Here is a 21,725-nt window from a genome sequence, read left to right on the forward strand (position 1 = left end):
ATGTAGGTTTGCGGCAGGGGTGTGTGATGTCTCCATGGTTGTTTAATTTGTTTATAGATGGGGTTGTTAGGGAGGTGAATGCAAGAGTTTTGGAAAGAGGGGCAAGTATGAAGTCTGTTGTGGATGAGAGAGCTTGGGAAGTGAGTCAGTTGTTGTTCGCTGATGATACAGCGCTGGTGGCTGATTCATGTGAGAAACTGCAGAAGCTGGTGACTGAGTTTGGTAAAGTGTGTGAAAGAAGAAAGTTAAGAGTAAATGTGAATAAGAGCAAGGTTATTAGGTACAGTAGGGTTGAGGGTCAAGTCAATTGGGAGGTAAGTTTGAATGGAGAAAAACTGGGGGAAGAAAAGTGTTTTAGATATCTGGGAGTGGATCTGGCAGCGGATGGAACCATGGAAGCGGAAGTGAATCATAAGGTGGGGGAGGGGGCGAAAATCCTGGGAGCCTTGAAGAATGTGTGGAAGTCGAGAACATTATCTCGGAAAGCAAAAATGGGTATGTTTGAAGGAATAGTGGTTCCAACAATGTTGTATGGTTGCGAGGCGTGGGCTATGGATAGAGTTGTGCGCAGGATGGTGGATGTGCTGGAAATGAGATGTTTGAGGACAATATGTGGTGTGAGGTGGTTTGATCAAGTAAGTAATGTAAGGGTGAGAGAGATGTGTGGAAATAAAAAGAGCATGGTTGAGAGAGCGGAAGAGGGTGTTTTGAAATGGTTTGGGCGCATGGAGAGAATGAGTGAGGAAAGATTGACCAAGAGGATATATGTGTCGGAGGTGGAGGGAACGAGGAGAAGTGGGAGACCAAATTGGAGGTGGAAAGATGGAGTGAAAAAGATTTTGTGTGATTGGGGCCTGAACATGCAGGAGGGTGAAAGGCGGGAAAGGAATAGAGTGAATTGGATCGATGTGGTATACCGGGTTGACGTGCTGTCAGTGGATTGAATCAGGGCATGTGAAGCGTCTGGGGTAAACCATGGAAAGTTGTGTGGGGCCTGGATGTGGAAAGGGAGCTGTGGTTTCGGGCATTATTGCATGACAGCTATAGACTGAGTGTGAATGAATGGGGCCTTTGTTGTCTTTTCCTAGTGCTACCTCGCACACATGAGGGGGAGGGGGATGGTATTCCATGTGTGGCGAGGAGGCGATGGGAATGAATAAAGGCAGACAGTGTGAATTGTGTGCATGGGTATATATGTATGTGTCTGTGTGTGTATATATATGTGTACATTGAGATGTATAGGTATGTATAATTGCGTGTGTGGACGTGTATGTATATACATTGTGTATGGGGGTGGGTTGGGCCATTTCTTTCGTCTGTTTCCTTGCGCTACCTCGCAAACGCAGGAGACAGCGACAAAGCAAAATAAATAAATAAAACTAATATATGGATGGATCAAAAAGAGAAATGAGAGTAAGAATAAGAAGAAATGGAAGCATACCTGCATTGGAGAGAAAGCCATGGTCATTGTTGAGAAGCCTATCTATAGTAATCAGTGTTGCTAGTGAAGAGTGCAGAGAAATTATAGGCAGTAAATGAGTATTAAAACTGATGTAAGAAAAAAAGTTGAGGGTGAATGCTAGTATTACTAAGGTGATGGTTTTTGAAAGAAGGGAAGGTAAAGGGATAAACTTTGCAATGCAATATAGATTCACTGAAGTTCATGAGCTGAAGCAGGGGTGGGGAGCTGCAGAAGGAAGTCAAAGAATTTAAGTATTTAGGGCTAAAACTATGGAAATATGGCACAATGGAAGAAAAGATAACGGAAAGAACCCCAAATAAAAATGTACCTGAATCTATAGGGACAATTATAAAGGGGAAGAAGGTGACTACATATTTAGAAAGACAGAGATAATTTAGCTTTGCCAATGCTAACCTGTAAGACTGAAATGTGGACATGAAATAGGGGATGTGGGTAAGCAGATGGGACAGAGTAAGTAATGATAAAATATATTGGAGGTATGGACTGAGAGAGAAAAAAGACATTATGTGTTGTGTCACAAAGTGAGGGGAAAGTGAGAGAGTCCAATAATGAGACAACACAAGAAAGTATAGGGAAAATGGAGCATGTGAGGAGGTGTAATCAGATATGGCAGCCTGGAGACTTTTATGCCTTGGCCAACTTTCAAAAGAGAAATTCCTAACTGGAAGAATGAGGCACCAGATATATTGACAGACATACAGAACAAGATACTGTTTACTACCAGATATGACTAAAGTGTAACAGGGACTAATGGATGGATTATACAGATAGAAAGGGAAGTTATATAAAACTACAAGAATTAGAAACAATTGTTACGAGAGTGAAGTTTAACTATTCAAACTATAAACATCTTTTATACCAAGACTCTATAGAGCTGAGATGCCAACACCAAAGCCTGGGTGACTAGAGCAGCTCTCATTCTTTAAACAGTCAAGTATAAAATCAATTACAAATGAAATAAAAAAGCAGTATACAGTATCCCCAATAGTAATATCTAATTGATTTTTTAATGCTATGGCATACTACAATGTGCTTATACAACAAAATTCATGCAAAGAATGAAATTTTGTCACATTAGTAGTGTATATTAAGGATGAGGCCAGAATTCTTTCAGTAAAACAGCACAAGCAGAAATAAGCAAACTGAATTATATGATCATAATGATATTAATTTTTCTGACAAACCACTTTCTGTAGATGAGATTTAAATCTTATTTTATTCTTGATTACTAAAAGTGGTCTGACATGAATTACACTATTGAATTGCTGTTTCTAGTATAACCCTTTCTGCTCACACAAGTCTCCATGGTAGTTCAACACAACTTAGCATGTGTGCATAACTCAAAATCAATAGAGACTGGGGTGTAACGATGGGTATTTACGACAGGCCTTCTATTTTTGCTTTTTCCCAATTGTGAATAAAAGCGAGGCCCACACAGTATTATGAGCCCTTGATTATATTCTGTGAAAATGCTGACTTGGTAAGTACAGTGATACATGACTTTTATTTTTCGCTGGAGGCTTTAGTCATAGATAAAAGTCCGCATAATAAAGATAGGGCACTAAGGGCTAACCTCCTCCTTTCTTAAATACCAGTTACACCCATCTATGACTATCTTCTTGAGTAAGATTGTGATAAAACAGGCATGGAAACTCAAGCATAAAATCCCACTAAGGATGCATAATTTTCCTTTAATTTCTAATACTCTTCAGAAGCTCTGGGGTGGTTAATCTAACAAAAATGTTTAACATGAATATCCAGGCAACAACACTGTGAGTAGAAAAGGTTAACACAGAAATGTATTTATTGCACAGTAAGCAGATCAACAAACCTTACCTGCACATAAACAGGAGTGAGTGAGTTATTTATTACCTCCACTGCCAAACTTCTACTTAAAGTAGTAAATTAAACAGCTATCTTTCTACAACAAAAGTCATAACCTTTAGTCATACCTAATAAAAGAGTTAAGCTGTCACAAAATGAAAAACTGGACTTCACTAATAAAGTAACTGAAAATTAGAGTGTTTAATTTGAAATGCACACATAACAGTCCTATATGTTGTGACACTACATTAGCTATAGGTACATATTACATAAAATTTTACCTAAAAACAAAGTGGAAGAACCATACACACATATTTATAGTCATACATGCCTATATGATTGTGTGTGTGTGTATATGTTATATATATTTATATATATATATATATATATATATATATATATATATATATATATATATATATATATATATATATGCAAACTGTACACAAGTAGTGAGTGTACAAAAGATACAGGCACAACCACTAGGAAATGGAAAATTACAAAGTGTTTTCCATTACTTTGTGTTTCTTCTGCATTATATATATATATATATATATATATATATATATATATAATCATATAATATATATTACTATTTGTAATTATCCAAGAACTAATTTCTGTGAGAGTCCTCATGTTACCAAGAACCCTTCTAAAGGCTCCTGCAGCCCAAGGCTTGAATGCTTCTAATAACAGAGAAATGTAGACTCCTTTGGAGTGGGAAGTTATATGACAAGAATGTAAACCACATGAGACAATTGGCCAAAGGATGCTCTTCACTAAAGGTGTAACTTCAAGAAGGCGGAGTCCAGTAATGTGTGTGTGTGTATGAGAGAAAGGAGAGTGAGTGGTTCCAGGTAAAGATAGGTCTGCAGCACCAAGCTTTACTTTGTTATGATTAGGGTGTTGAGGGAGGTAAATGAAAGGGTCTTGAAGAGAGGGCCAAGCATGTAATATGAAGGGGGTGAAGGGGGCCCGGGAAGTGAGTCCATTGTTGTTTGCTTGTAACACAGCAAGAAACTGTAGAAGTTGGTGTCTGAGTTTGGTATAGTGTGTGAATGGAGGAAGTTGAGAGTAAATATGAATAAAAAGCAAGATTATTAAGTCTAGCAATGCAGAGGATCAGACTAGCTGGAGTCAGTTTGACTGTCAAAAATCTGGAGGTAGTAGTGTTTTAGATATCTGGGAGTGAACATGGCAGCAAATGGAAACATGGAAGCAGAACTGAGTCACAGGGTGGGTGAGCGGCCAAATGTGTAGAAAGGGAAGTCCTTATCTGGGAAGGCAAAAGTGGGTATTTGAGAAATACTTAGAAAAACAGATGGATTTGTATGTAGCACTTATGGATCTGGAGAAGGCATATGATAGAGTTGATAGAGATGCTCTGTGGAAGGTATTAAGAATATATGGTGTGGGAGGCAAGTTGTTAGAAGCACTGAAAAGTTTTTATCGAGGATGTAAGGCACGTACACGAGTAGGAAGATAGGAAAGTGATTGGTTTTCAGTGAATGTTGGTTTGCAGCAGGGGTGCGTGATGTCTCCATACAAATCCATTTGCTTTTCTAAGTATTTCTCTAATACATTCTTCAAAGCAAACACCTGATCCACACATCCTCTACCACTTCTGAAACCACACTGCTCTTCCCCAATCTGATGCTCTGTACATGACTTCACCCTCTCAATCAATAATACCTTCCCATATAATTTCCCAGGAATGCTCAACAAACTTATACCTCTGTAATTTGAGCACTCACCTTTATCCCCTTTGCCTTTGTAAATTGGCACTATGCATGCATTCTGCCAATCCTCAGGCACCTCACCATGAGTCATTATTATTCATTTATTTATTTTATTATACTTTGTTGCTGTTTCCCGCATTAGCGAGGTAGCGCAAGTAAACAGACAAAAGAATGGCCCAACCCACCCACATACACATGTATATACATACACGTCCACACACAGCACATATATATACTTATACATCTCAATGTATACATATATATACACACACAGACATATACATATATACACAAGTACATAATTCATACTGTCTGCCCTTACTCATTCCCGTAGCCACCCTGCCACACATGATATGACAGCTCCTTCCCCCCGCATGTGCATGAGGTAGGGCTAGGAAAAGACAACAAAGGCCACATTCATTCACACTCAGTCTCTAGCTGTCATGTATAATGCACCTAAACCACAGTTCCCTTTCCACATCCAGGCCCCACAAAATATTCCATGGTTTACCCCAGATGCTTCACATGCCCTGGTTCAATCCATTGACAGCACATCGACCCCGGTATACCACATCGTTCCAATTCACTCTATTCCTTGCACGCCTTTCACCCTTCTGCATGTTCAGGTCCCAGTCACTAAAATTCTTTTTCACTCCATCTTTCTGCCTCCAATTTGGTCTCCCACTTCTCCTCATTCCCTCCACCTCTGACCCATATATCCTCTTGGTCAATCTTTCCTCACTCATTCTCTCCATGTGACCAAACCATTTCAAAACACCCTCTCCTGCTCTCTCAACCACACTCTTTTTGTTACCACACATCTCTCTTACCCTTTCATTACTTACTTGATCAAACCACCTAACACCACATATTGTCCTCAAAAACCTCATTTCTAGCACACCCACCCTCCTCCGCACAACTCTATCTATAGCCCACGCCTCACAACCATATAACATTGTTGGAACCACTATTCCTTCAAACATACCCATTTTTGCTTTCCAAGATAACATTCTCAACTTCCACACATTTTTCAACACTCCTCGAACTTTCGCCCCCTCCCCCACCCTATGATTCACTTCCGCTTCCATGGTTCCATCCACCACCAAATCCACTCCCAGATATCTAAAATACTTCACTTCCTCCAGTTTTTCTCCATTCAAACTTACCTCCAATTGACTTGTCCCTCAACCCTACTGTATGTAATAACCTTGCTCTTATTCACATTTACTTTCAGCTTTCTTCTTTCACACATTTTACCAAACTCAGTCACCAGCTTCTGCAGTTTCTTACCCGAATCAGCCACCAGTGCTGTAACATCTGCGAACAACAACTGACTCACCTCCCAAGCTCTCTCATCCACAACAGACTGCATACTTGTCCCTCTTTCCAAAACTCTTGCATTCACTCCCTAACAACTCCATCCATAAACAAATTAAACAATCATGGAGACATCATGCACCCCTGCCACAAACCAACATTCACTGAGAACCAATCACTTTCCTCTCTTCCTAATTGTACACATGCCTTACGTCCTCGATAAAAACTTTTCACTGCTTCTAACAACTTGCCTCCCACACCATATATTCTTAATACCTTCCACAGCATCTCTATCAACTCTATCATATGCCTTCTCCAGATCTATAAATGCTACATACAAATCCATTAGCTTTTCTAAGTATTTCTCATATACATTCTTCAAAGCAAACATCTGATCCACACATCCTCTACCACTTCTGAAACCACATTGCTCTTCCCCAATCTGATGCTCTGAACATGCCTTCACCCTCTCAATCAATACCCTCCCATATAATTTCCCAGGAATACTCAACAAACTTATACCTCTGTAATTGGAGCACTCACTTTTATCCCCTTTGCCTTTGTACAATGGCACTATGCAAGCATTCTGCCAATCCTCAGGCACCTCACCATGAGTCATACATACATTAAATAACCTTACCAACCAGTCAACAATACAGTCACTCCCTTTTTTAATAAATTTCACTGCAATACTATCGAAACCCGCTGCCTTGCCGGCTTTCATCTTCCGCAAAGCTTTCACTACCTCTTTTCTGTTTACCAAAATATTCTCCCTAACCCCTTCACTTCGCTCACCACCTCGACCACAACACCCTATATCTGCCACTCTACCATCAAACACATTCAACAAACCTTCAAAATACTCACTCCATCTTCTTCACACATCACCACTACTTGTTATTTAGCCCTCATTTCCCATTAGCTCTCTTCACTGATGTTCCCTTTTGTTCCCTTGTCTTAAGCACTTTATTTACCTCCTTCCAAAACATCTTTTTATTCTCCCTAAAATTTAATGATACTCTCTCGCCCCAACTCTCAGAGGGATGAATGAGTTGGAATTGAAATACATGTTGTGAGGTGGTTTGATGAAGTAAGTAATAAATGGGTAAGAGAGAGGTGTGGTAATAAGAAGAGTGTGGCTGAGAGAACTGAAGAGCATATGATGAAGTGGTTTGGACATACAGAGAGAATTAATGAGTAGTCATTGACAAGAGGATATTTGTGTCCCACATTAAGGACAATAGAATGGGGAAAACAGTCTGATGAAAGGATTAAGTGTTCAAGCCCCAAGCACTCAAAATCTATTCACTCCTTTCATTCATCTCCAATTTGGTCTGCCCTTCTACTTGTCCCATCCTCTTCTCACTCACACACACACGCACACACACCACACGTGAAAAGTCACCATTGGTGAAGCTCTATCACTAGGAATAAAGTCTCATGAAAAAAATTCTTTCTAAAGGAGTCTACATTTTCCTTACACTGGAAGTTGCACAGCCTTGTGCTGCTGTAGCCTGTAGAAAGAGTCCTGGGTAGCACCAGGACTCTTTCATTGAAACTAGTCCTGGGGTAATCAAAAATAAGTATATATATATATATATATATATATATATATATATATATATATATATATATATATATATATATATATATATATATATTTTTTTTTTTTTTTTTTCAAACTATTCGCCATTTCCCGCGTTAGCGAGGTAGCGTTAAGAACTGAGGACTGGGCCATTGAGGGAATATCCTCACCTGGCCCCCTTCTCTGTTCCTTCTTTTGGAAAATTAAAAAAAATTGAGAGGGGAGGATTTCCAGCCCCCCGCTCCCTCCCCTTTTAGTCGCCTTCTACGACACGCAGGGAATACGTGGGAAGTATTCTTTCTCCCCTATCCCCAGGGAATATATATATATATATATATATATATATAGTGTAAGAGGTCACAGTGGTGCATGTGATCTAGTATATGCATAAAACCACATTTATATAAACTTATACAGGGTTACCCAATTGAAAGCAGGTTTGCCTTAGAGCTCTTTGATTTTGTTGCAGTTCTATTAATGCAGATAAAACATGTAAATTCATATGATTTTGTCACTCCCACCATTTTTTTTTTGTTGTTGTTCAGCCAATGACAAACAGGAATAAAAAGGGCATAGCATGGCAGACAAAAGAGATCAGAAATGCTGTAGAAGAGAAGAAAAAGGGTAGAAATACTGTTGAAGGGAAGAAAAAGGGTAATGGTAGATTGCTCAGTAGGAATGTACCAGTGGAAGCTCAGCAAAGGAGGAGGGAAGAATATGTGACTGGAATGTTAAGAGGCTGATAGAGGAAAGCAAAAAAAGAGTAGATGAAGATTTTGGAAGAAAGTTAAGTCGAAAGTTTTTGGATAATAAGAAACTATACTGGAAGGAAGTGAAAAAGGAAAGAGTTGGATGTATGAGTAGAAATGTTGATGTGAGAAGTAAGAAAGGGGAATTGCTGAATCAAAAGGAGGATGTGAAAGAAAGATGAAAAGAGTATTTTGAAGAAAGGAAAAGCATACAAGTGCAGGAGGTAAGAAGGGCAGTACTGAGGATGAGGGTAGGAAAGGCACTTGGAATGGATGGGATGACAGCTGAAGTGCTGAAGTATGCAGATGCATCTTCTATGTGATTTAGCATGGAAACAGAAGGTTGTGCCTGAGTTTTGGGTGAAAGCTATTATTATTCCTTTATTCAAAAGAAAAGGTGCAAAGGATGTGAGTAGCAATTATATGGGAATAAGTCTGTTAAGTATATCAGGAAAGTGTACGCATTAATATTAATTGACAGTGATGGAAGTGACTGAATGTAGAATAAATGAAGAGCAAGGGGGTTTTAGGAAAGGTAGGGAATGTGTGGACCAGATTTTTGTGATAAACATGGAAAAGAATTTAGTGAAAGGTAAGAAGTTGTATGCAGTTTTTATGGATCTGGAGAGTTGAGTGGTATGCTTTATGGAAGTGTTAAGGATAAATGGTATTGGGGGAAAACTGTTGGATGATGTAAAAGCCTTCTATAGAGGAGCAAATCGTGTGCAAGAGTGGATAGAGAGCTGAGTGAAAGTTTTTGGATAAATGTAGGTATGAGGCAGGGCTGCGTGATGTCACAGTGCCTTTTTACTATATTTTTCTTTCATACTATTCGCCATTTCCCGCATTAGCAAGGTAGCATTAGGAACAGAGGAATGGGCCTTTGAGGGAATATCCTCACCTGGCCCCCTTCTCTGTTCCTTCTTTTGGAAAATTAAAAAAAAAAATGAGAGGGGAGGATTTCCAGCCCCCAGCTCCCAATATATATATATATGGGTATGTTTGAAGGAATAGTGGTTCCAACAATGTTGTATGGTTGCGAGGTGTGGGCTATGGATAGAGTTGAGTGCAGGAGGATGGATGTGCTGGAAATGAGATGTTTGAGGACAATGTGTGGTGTGAGGTGGTTTGATCGAGTAAGTAACGTAAGGGTAAGAGAGATGTGTGGAAATAAAAAGAGCGTGGTTGAGAGAGCAGAAGAGGGTGTTTTGAAATGGTTTGGGCACATGGAGAGAATGAGTGAGGAAAGATTGACCAAGAGGATATATGTGTCGGAGGTGGAGGGAACGAGGAGAAGAGGGAGACCAAATTGGAGGTGGAAAGATGGAGTGAAAAAGATTTTGTGTGATCGGGGCCTGAACATGCAGGAGGGTGAAAGGAGGGCAAGGAATAGAGTGAATTGGAGCGATGTGGTATACCGGGGTTGACGTGCTGTCAGTGGATTGAATCGGGGCATTTGAAGCGTCTGGGGTAAACCATGGAAAGCTGTGTAGGTATGTATATTTGCGTGTGTGGACGTATGTATATACATGTGTATGGGGGTGGGTTGGGCCATTTCTTTCATCTGTTTCCTTGCGCTACCTCGCAAACGCAGGAGACAGCGACAAAGCAAAAAAAAAAAAAAAAATATATATATATATATATATATATATATATATATATATATATATATGGAAAAAGTGATCGAAGAAATGAAAGCAAAACTAGGGAAAAGGGGAGCAGAGGTGGAGTGTGGCAGTGATATATGGTGGCTAGTGGTAAGCCTGTTTGCAGATGATACTATGTTGTTTGAAGAGAATGAAGAGGAGGTGCAGAAGGCTGTGTGTTCTATGATGTGAGTAAGCATAGGAGATTGAAGGTAAATGCAAATAAAAGTAAAATAATGGTGTCTGAAAGGAAATGGAGTAAAAGTATAGATTTTGTAAAACCATATAGAATGAAAAAAGAAAGTGTACTAAATTGTGTTCTGGATAATGGGGGGGAAAAGACCAGAAGTAAGGGAATTTAAGTATTTGGGAGCTGTCTTCGGTTAGTGTGGTGATATGGAAGGAGAGATAAGAAAGAGAGCAGTAGAGGATAAGAGTCACTGGTTCCCTTGATAGGATAAAGAAGGGTAGAGGTGTAAGTATGAAAGTGAGGAGAGGATCAAGGGACAACATAGTCCTCCCAACCCTGACCTATGCAGCCAAAATATGGATTTGAAATGAGTCACAGAGGTCAAGAATCCAGGCTGTGGAAATTAGCTATTTAAGAAAAGCATGTGGTGTGACTAGATGGAATAAAGAAAGAAATAAAAGGATAAGAAATGTGGTATGACAAAGAATGCAAAAGGAATGAATTGTGGAGTGGTAGAGTGGGTGAAACATAATACTTTAAGGTGGTTTGGGCACGTGGAAAGAATGCAGGACTGGGAGTTTACAAGGAGAATGTATGATAGTACAATCAAAGGAGTTGGTGTGAGTGGAAGACTGCCTGTGACATGAGCAAACAGAATGAAGAAATACTGGAGGGTGAGAAACAGGAAGAATACATGGAATGGTGCATGCAAGGAAGGCATGTAAGGACGGACAGGGATAAGTGAAGACTCTTTTGTCATAGCCACCCCTCCAGGAACTGGTATCAGAGATATAGATAGATAGATAGGTAGATAGAATGACAAACAGCATGTGTAAAGCACTCTGGGTCAATCAGCACTTACATTCCTGTGCTTCATTTTAAAGATAAACGTGCAAGCTCAATCTCTCACTTGCTTCATGTATCATTTTAAAGAACATATGTGAATTTGTCAGGAAAAAGTTTTGCAAGTGAAAGTGATGGAAATGCACTAAAGGTGATGAGAAAAAGTATCACTTTGAAAGTGAAAAGGAAGTACTCTTTGGCAAGAAACAATATATTATAGTGACCCCACTAAAGGCTGATTCATTGAAAGCTCTTTCTCCAGGAACATATCTTCAATGTTCAATTGGATATCACTGTATAACAATGGAAGCCCTATAGAAAACAGAAGGGGATCCTGGGGCAGGAAGTAAGTATATATGCAATTAAGTTCACACTTTCCTAAACTAATGATTCAGTATCAGAAAGCATAAAGTCGTTTGTCTTAAGCTTTTAAATATATTCGGCTCATAAAATAATATCTACTTTGCAATTATTGAGTTACACTCTGTCCAACAGTAATACCACAGATGTATGAAATATGGCACATTTTTCAATAACATGGCATTATTGGTATCACTTCTCCAGCATATGTAAGCACTGCTTCCACAAATAACCCATTCCTGACAGACTTTCCTAGTTTGTTTGCTCTCAACTCTTGCCATTCCTCACCCAATCTCCCCTAATAACTTTCAAAAGCCTCTCTTCCAAGCTCTCTTATTTTCACCATCCTCTTCCCATCCACATTATTTCCTCTTTTCCTAGAGCCTCTACAAACTTTCACCTTTGCCTCTACCAAGAAGGCATTCAATCAGCTGCCCCTTTTAGCAAATTTACAATAAAACAAATTTCTCCTTAGCATACTTATCAACTAGTACATAATCCAATAACATCTGCTCAACATTAACACCACTCACCCATGTATAAATGTGTGTCCCTTTTTTCAAACCATGTAATCTAATCATCATTCCTTTTTTAGCACACAACTTATTCACCCTGGGTACTCCATGTCATTGATTATACCCTTAACTGCCAGGGTTGGGCCATTCTTTTGTCTGTTTCCTTGAAATCGTTCCCTATCCTCAACAACTGCAGTAAATCTAATGATCTTGGTGCAGTATGAGGACACGATAGATAATGATGTCCAGATGGGCTTCAACGGGTCTCTATTTCCCTGCAAAATTCGTCCAAATGGTTGGGAGGTGGTCAGATTAGAATGGGTCGTAAGTATGGAATTCTTTGAAACAAAATTACTAGGCATTTGTTATGTATCGGTGTTGTTTGGCCGTCTTGGGGGAAGAGGAGGTAAATGCTTCCAGATTTGGCAGTGGATGGAACCATGGAAGCGTAAATGCTACATACAAATCCATCTGTTTTCCTAAATATTTCTCACAGCCGTTCTTTCGTCTGTTTCCTTGCGCACTTAGGTGCTAGGAGCATCTCCGGGCGGAAATTCCAATCATACTGTCAACGCACGCATTGGCTCTCTCTCTCTCTCTCTCTCTCTCTCTCTCTCTCTCTCTCTCTCTCTCTCTCTCTCTCTCTCTCTCTCCCTCTCTCTATCTCTCTCTCTCTCTCTCTCTCCGAAGAGACGAAGCTAGGATGCCATTTGGTAAACATGTGATTTGACCTGTTATAAAGCAGTAAATTTAATGATCTTGACGGTGGCGAGGTGGTGATGGGAATGAATAAAAGCGCAAGGAAACAGACGAAAGAAATGGCCCACCAAAAGGCAAGGCTAGTGCAGAGAATGGACCAAAACCCAAAACCCAGCTTCCAAGTCTACTTCTTTCTTGCATACAGTGATTGATCACAACCTTAAGAGATGAGTATGTAACGTAGCAGGGTATTGACAAAAGGGTACAAACAGTCAACTCCTTCCAGAACATACTACACACTAAACTAATTTTACCATATTTTGTGCCATATTCCATCCAGCATTACTGAGGACTGTAACTGATATTACTAGGTAAGTATGATCTATTTATTGCAGTTGTTAAAACCAGGGTTTGTCAAAAATATTTGTGTCCTGATTCAAATATGTATTCCAAACACATTCATGTTTAAAAGTATTAATTCTAAATTTAGTGAATGACTGTATGTTTGAACTTCAGAGTGTGGCTTATCTGGCTTATTTGTACAAAATACTAAAATTTAGTCTGAACAGACCCCCGCAACTTAAACAAAAAGTTGTGAAAGTAATGCCAATTACATATGGGACTTAAAGCATACTAATACAGGAAGTCCATGATAAACCTTTATGGTCAACAACAAATTATGTTTCCCTCAGGAAATAGCAGCCAACATTGACTGATGTTCTAAATTTTCCCACCTCTTTTAATATTCAGGTGAATTATCATATCATTAGTAGCCTATAGATGTCTTTCCCATGACTAGGAAGGCACTGGACAAAATTTTGCTCGCTTCAGTACCCCTTCAATCACCTTCCTAAGTACAGAGTGATCCCATGATAAATATTCAGAAATCTTTTTATCATAATAGATGAAACAGCATGGGCAACTGAATGCCCTAATCAATGCCATCTCATTAATGTTATACATCTGTCTTTCTTCTTTTATACTTTTCCACTGTTTCCTGTGTTAGTGAGGTAGTACCAGGAACAGATGAAGAAAGACCACATTCGGTCGCATCTATTCTCTAGCTGCAGTGTGGGGTGCATCAAAACCACAGCTCCCTACCCACAACCAGGCCCCATAGACATTTCTATGGTTTCCCCTGGCTGCCTCATATCCCCTGGTTCAGTGCACTGACAGCAATTTCCCCCTATATACCATGTAGCTCCAATTCAATCAATCCTATACACACTTTTCACCCTCCTGTGTGTTTAGGCGCTGACCACTCAAAATATTTTTCACTCCATCCCTCCATCTCCAATTTCATCTACCTCTTCTCCTTTTCCCCTCCACTTCCGACACATAGATCATTTCTGTCAATTTCTCCATGCTCATTCTCACCAATGGCCCAAATGATCCCTGCAACTCTTCAGCTGTCTCAACCACACTCTTCTTGTCACCAAATTTCTCTTATACTCTTTTAATTACTTACTAGATCAAACCACCTCTCACCACATATAGTTCTCAAACATTTCATTTCCAACATCTCCACCCTCCTCCACACATCCTTATCTATAGCTAATGACTCACATCCATACAACATTGTTGAGACTACTATACCTTCAAACATACCTATTTTTGCCCTTACAGATGATTTCCACACATTTCTCAATGCTCCAAGAACCTATGCCACCTTATACACCCCAAGAGTCACTTCTGTTTCCATGGTTCCATTCACTGTCTTGTCCACTTCCAGGTATATAAATCAATTCACTTCTTCCAAATTTTCCCCGTTCAAGTTCACACCCAACCAACATGTCCCTCTCTCAACTCAATCACCAACTTTTGCAGTTTCTCACTCAAATCTGCCATTTGTGCTATGTATTCAGCAAACAACTGACTAATTTCCCAGGTCCCCATCACCCCTTACTTACTGCATACTTGCCCTTTGCATTAACCTCCCTTACCATCAAAAATTTAACACCCATGGTAACATCACACATCCCTGCCACAGACTAACCACAGTGTGGAACCACACACTCTCCTATTATCTTACTCCTTAGACTACTGATGAAAACTTCTCACTACTTCCAATAGTTTTCTTCCCATGCCATATATATGGCAGACTTTCCACATAGTATCTTTATCAACCCTATCTTATGTTTTCTCTAAGTATTTCTCACACACATTCTTCAAAGCAAGCACACATGGGCCACACAATCTGCCACTCCTAAAACCACAATATACCTCCCCAATCTGATGATCTGTACATGCCTTCACCCTCTCATTCACAACTCTCCCATACAACTTGTCAGGTGCACTAAAGAAATTTATAGATTTTGAGTGATTGGGGACAACATTAGTCTGTACAGTGATGTGTGTGCATGGGATAGAATGACTTAGACTGATGTGGTATACTGGGGTCAATGTGATGTGCTGTCAGTGGACTGAACCAGGGTATATGAAGCATACTGGGTAAACCATGGAAATTTCTGTGGGGTATGATTGTAGACAGGGAACTGTGGTTTTGGTGCATTACTATGTGTAATGCACCAAAACCACAGCTGTTATGTACAGCTAGAGAATCATTCATAAAAGATTTATTTTTTTTCAATTACTGATGGTTAACTGGATAAGGGATAAAGTCCTACTAAATAATGTTGCTCTGCAGTATGTATTTAACACATTATATCCTGTCCTTAATTAACAAGGTCTTTGTTTTGAATTCAATGTCATTTTTGTATAAGATGTGGTAATGTTACAATAATCACTGTGACTGACAAAAGTTAGATTACTGCCTCTGAAACTCCTATGTCAAAATGACAAAGCAGAATAATAACTTTAGAATTTAATATGGACATAAACAATTCTGAAGCTGGCAAACATGCTGCTGACACTACTAGAGTGCACTTACTTCCAGCAACAATTATAAAGACTACCATTAAATATTCTGTTATGATCAAAGAATTTATATACCTGTAGCTGTTATGTATACTACTCAACCAATTACAACAGAAGTGGATTAATGACTAATATGGAATGGTTATTAAGCACAATACAGTGGAGGGCTGGAGGATCAGCATCAATGTTGGATGCCTGTGAGTACAGGTGTGCCTTTGACCGAGGAGAAAGCAATGAGTTTCTCAAAGGAAATGAAGAGTCAGGAAATACTTTAGCAATGGAGCCTTTTACTTACATTTATTCTACTGTTTCAGTGTGTTTTTATTGTTTTTCTAATCAGTTAGAAAAGTTTTAGGCCTCATCTGTCCAAAGAGTGTGTTTCTCATCTGTTGTCAAAGAATGCAACTATAATATACAACACAGCAGCTATGGCAAAATCTGATCTGAATACTATTACTTTGAATGAAGTAGCATTTTTCAAGTATACACAACTAATGTTGATCATGGACTTCCTGTTCTTTATTTTCTAGACTATTTATCACATCTGCTTTTATCTTACGGGCCTTGATAGATTATGAAATGAGCCCCGTTGTTTAAAACTAATCAGAGGGACACAAAATTTCTTATCTAGAACATCATAATCCTACAATTGGCAATCATGACAAAAAATTAGATTATGAATGTTGTAGATATCACTTAAGGACCAAACACCTTAACCAGAAAAAACAGTTGAAGATTCACCCGCTTAGCAACTTCAATTTCTGCCAGAACTCAGCCACTAAATGAGGCTCCACTTTACAGTTTTTGAAAATAAAATACGAAAACTGAATTTCTAAGTAAATAATAGCTAATGCAATTTAGATCAGTAAATGCTAAGCATGTGAGTTTAATGATAAATCAAGAAAAAAATATTTGAGCTCATCCCATAAAGCTTTTGGTAAGTGGCTTAACTTATAAATCTTTTGAGGTAAATGATAGAGAAGTAAGCTGTTTGAAAATTCACTTTTGCTTGAATACAATAATGGTAAAATTCCCTATTCTAATATGGACACTAACAGCAGTATGAAAATTAATGGGGTAGGGGGAGGAGGTCAGTATAAAAAGTTTAAGTAAATACCTGTTGACAACTTCTTTATGCATTTCATTGTATTTGTCTGGATCCTCTGGGGTACCCACAAGTGGGTTCAGATCACGCAGCCGCACTCCTGCAACATTCACACCTGACCATACGGGTACTGAAATAAAAAACATAATGTTAGGTTTCATCTTTAACATACAGTATCTTCAACCAGTCGGAGGAACATTTCTATTGGTCAGTTTACTGTACAGCTCAATCAGTCTTTGAAAGTTACTACTGTGCATGAAATTCAGGGCTGTCAGAAACAAAATCCTCCTTTAGGATTTTTTTTCTTATTAAGTGTAAAAACTTCAATCCTACTTATTTGTTTGCTTTATACATTTTCAGTTGCAATATAATCAATACTCCAATTAACCTTTCTTTTCTCCTCAGTTTGCACCTCTTAGTCATTCTTCTCACATCTGCTAATACCTCTCACCTGCTAAATATTAAAAAAAGTTGAATTGCCATTCCATTGCCATTTTCAAATCATTATGGTGTAGAATAAAGAGCTTGTCAACTCATATGACAGCTAAATTGGAGTTCAAAATTCCTTGATATCATTGTTTGTTACCAGTGTATCCTTGAAAATATCATACTTTATGCAGAAAGATACAGAAATATTCTATTGATATTCCTGGTTTTAACCCTTTAACATCTGCCTTGTCATCACTGACCGCATACAGTGGTCTTCACAATGAGAATTCCTGCCACAAATTCAAGACAGCATTCTAGATTAGGGGTGAGAAGGGGGTGCATTTGAGAGCTGAATCCTGTAAAAGGACAATCATGCTCTGTTACCATGCACACTTGACAGGGAAGGGAAGTGTACACTTTGTACTGGTGTTGTCATATTTGCCAATTTCTGCTGATATACACTTACATACTTATTTACTTCTTACTTAATTCCTACACAAGGAGTCCCTTTTATCCTTATAAGGCTCATGCAGCACATCCACCCATCACAACCACAGGTCATTCATTGTGATGCTATGTATGCGTATGTGTCCAATGAGTGCAGGGTAACTGAGTGGTAAATGCTCAGTGTCTTCTTTATGATAGTTGCATTGAGGGCATAAGGAGTCTTGGTATATATTGTGATGGTGTTTGTAGTGATGGGTGATGTACAAAGAATGAGCAAGAGAATGTGACTTGTGTTTGTTTGGAGAGTGTGGTTGGAATTTAAGGCTGAGTTGGTAGGTCTGTTGTTTAGAGCTTGTATGATTATTTAAGTGTGTATGGGTTTTGTTTGTGTAGTACTTGTTGGGGTGGGGGATCTGTGAATAGAGGTTAGAGAAATGTGAGGCAGGGGTAAGCTATTTATTCATACTTGGAGGTTGGTATTTCAATTTCTAAAGGGGGAAACAGAAGGAGTGAAGCTGGGAGAGCGCATCCTCCTCGAAGGCTCAGATTAGGGTGTCTAAATGAGTATGGATATAATCAAAATGAGAAAAAAGGAGAGAAAGGTAATATGTTTGAGGAAAGAAACCTAGATGTTCTGGCTCTGAGTGAAACAAAGTTCAAGGGTGAAGGAGAAGAATGGTTTCAAAAAGTCTTATCAGTAAAGTCAAGGGTGGATGAGAGGACAAGAGCTAAGGAAGGAGTAGCACTACTCCTGAAGCAAGAGTTGTGGGAGTGTATGACAGAGTGTAAGAAACTAAATTCTGGATTGATACAGGTAAAACTGAAAGTGGATGGAGAGAGATGGGTAATTATTGGTGCTTATGCACCTGGCTGTGAGAAAAAAGATCATGAGAAGCAAGTGTTTTAGGAGCACTTGAGTGTGTGTATCAGCAGCTTTGGTGCATGAGACTGGGTATTAGTGATGGGTTATTTAAATGTGAAGGTGAGTAATGTGGCAGTTGAGGGTATAATTGGTGTACATGGGGTATTCAGTGTTGTGAATGGAAATGGTGAAGACCTTGCAGATTTGTATGCTGAAAAAAAGATTTCTGATTAGGAATAGCTGGTTTAAAAGGAGAGATATTTATTTATTTTCCTTATGTCTCCTGCGTTAGCGAGGAAGCGCAAGGAAACAGACAAAAGAATGGCCCAACCCACCCACAAACACATGTATATACATACACGTCCACACACGCAAATATACATACCTATACATCTCAACATATACATATATATATATACACACACAGACATACACATATATACACATGTACATAGTTCATACTGTCTGCCTTTATTCATTCCCATCGCCACCCCACCCCACATGAAATAACAACCCCCTTCCCCCTCATGTGCGCAAGGTTGCGCTAGGAAAAGACAACAAAGGCCACATTCATTCACACTCAGTCCCTAGCTGTCATGTATAATGCACCGAAACCACAGCTTCCTTTCCACATCCAGGCCCCACAGAACTTTCCATAGTTCACCCCAGACACTTCACATGCCCTAGTTCAATCCACTGACAGCATGTCGACCCTGGTATACCACATCGTTCCAATACACTCTATTCCTTGCACACCTTCACCTTCCTGCATGTTCAGGCCCCGATCACTCAAAATCGTTTTCACTCCATCTTTCCACCTCCAATTTGGTATCCCACTTCTCCTCGTTCCCTCCACCTCTGATACATATATCCTCTTGTTCAATCTTTCCTCACTCATTCTCTCCATGTGACCAAACCATTTCAAAACACCCTCTTCTGCTATTTCAACCACACTCTTTCTATTACCACGCATCTCTCTTACCCTATTATTACTTACTCGATCAAACCACCTCACACCACATATTGTCCTCAAACATCTCATTTCCAGCACATCCACCCTCCTCCACACAACTCTATCCTTAGCCCATGCCTCGCAACCATATAACATTGTTGGAACCACTATTCCTTCAGACATACCCATTTTTGCTTTCCGAGATGATGTTCTCGACTTCCACACATTCTTCAACACTCCCAGAACTTTCACTGCCTCCCCCACCTTATGATTCACTTCCGCTTCCATGGTTCCATCCACTGCCAAACCCACTCCCAGATATCTAAAACACTTCACCTCCTCCAGTTTTTCTCCATTTAAACTTACCTCCCAGTTGACTTGTCCCTCAACCCTATTGTACCTAATAACCTTGCTCTTATTCACATTTACTCTCAGCTTTCTTCTTTCACATGCTTCACCAAACTCAGTCACCAGCTTCTGCAATTTCTCACATGAATCAGCCACCAGCACTGTATCATCAGTGAACAACAACTAACTCACTTCCCAAGCTCTTTCATCCACAACAGACTGCATACCTGCCCCTCTTTCCAAAACTCTTGCATTCACCTCCCTAACAACCCCATCCATAAACAAATTAAACAACCATGAGGACATCACACACCCCTGCCGCAAACCTACATTCACTGAGAACCAAACACTTTCCTCTCTTCCTACAGGTACACATGCCTTACATCCTCAATAAAAACTTTTCACTGCTTCAAACAACTTGCCTCCCACACCATATATTCTTAATACCTTCCACAGAGCACCTCTATCAACTCTATCATATGCCTTCTCCAGATCCATAAATGCTACATACAAATCCATTAGCTTTTCTAGGTATTTCTCACATACATTCTTCTAAGCAAATACCTGATCCACACATCCTCTACCACTTCTGAAACCACACTGCTCTTCCCCAATTTGATGCTCTGTACATGCCTTCACTCTCTCAATCAATACCCTTCCATATAATTTTCCAGGAATACTCAACAAACTTATACCTCTAATTTGAGCACTCACTTTTATCCCCTTTGCCTTTGTACAATGGCACTATGCAAGTATTCCACCAATCCTCAGGCACCTCACCATGAATCATACATTAAATAACCTTACCAACCAGTCAACAATACAGTCACCCCCTTTTTTTAATAAATTCCACTGCAATACCATCCAAACCCGCTGCCTTGCTGGCTTTCATCTTCTGCAAAGCTTTTACCACCTATTCTCTGTTTACCAAATCTTTTTCCTTAGCCCTTTCACTTTGCACACCACCTCGACCAAAACACCCTATATCTGCCACTCTATCATCAAACACATTCAACAAACCTTCAGAATACTCACTCCATCTCCTTCTCACATCACCACTACTTGTTATCACCTTCCCATTAGCTCCCTTCACTGAAGTTCCCATTTGTTCCCTTGCCTTATGCACTTTATTTACCTCCTTCCAAAACAGATTTTTATTCTCCCTAAAATCTAATGATACTCTCACCCCAACTCTTATTTGCCCTCTTTTTCACCTCTTGCACCTTTCTCTTGACCTCCTGCCTCTTTCTTTTATACATCTCCCAGTCTTTGCATTATTTCCCTGCAAAAATTGTCCTAATGCCTTTCTCTTCTCTTTCACTAATAATCTTACTTCTTCATCCCACCACTCACTACCCTTTCTAATCTGCCCACCTCCCACGCTTCTCATGCGACAAGCATCTTTTACGCAAGCCATCACTGCTTCCCTAAATACATCCCCTTCCTCCCCCACTCCCCTTATGTCCTTTGTTCTCACCTTTTTCCATTCTGTACTCAGTCTCTCCTGGTACTTCCTCACACAAGTCTCCTTCCCAAGCTCACTTACTCTCACCACTCTTTTCACCCCAACATTCTTTCTTCTTTTCTGAAAACCTCTACAAATCTTCACCTTCGCCTCCACAAAATAATGATCAGACATCCTTCTAGTTGCACCTCTCAGCACATTAACATCCAAAAGTCTCTCTCACATGCCTATCAATTAACACGTAATCCAATAACGCTCTCTGGCCATCTCTCCTACTTACATACATATAC

At 39.5% G+C, this 21,725-nt stretch overlaps 1 protein-coding gene across 12 annotated transcripts in view; it reads right to left on the reverse strand.

Annotated features, from left to right (window-relative positions):
* Ldh (Lactate dehydrogenase) overlaps window positions 1-21,725 on the reverse strand; it is a 114,662-nt gene that overhangs the window by 42,895 nt on the left and 50,042 nt on the right. For all 12 annotated transcript variants that reach the window (XM_071671385.1, XM_071671375.1, XM_071671376.1 and 9 more), the window contains one exon: window positions 16,945-17,062. In XM_071671385.1, the coding sequence (XP_071527486.1) occupies window positions 16,945-17,062 (118 nt within the window). The remainder of the gene's footprint in view (window positions 1-16,944; window positions 17,063-21,725) is intronic.

This window comes from Panulirus ornatus, chromosome 16 (genome assembly GCF_036320965.1).
Source record: "Panulirus ornatus isolate Po-2019 chromosome 16, ASM3632096v1, whole genome shotgun sequence".
NCBI lineage: Eukaryota > Metazoa > Arthropoda > Malacostraca > Decapoda > Palinuridae > Panulirus > Panulirus ornatus.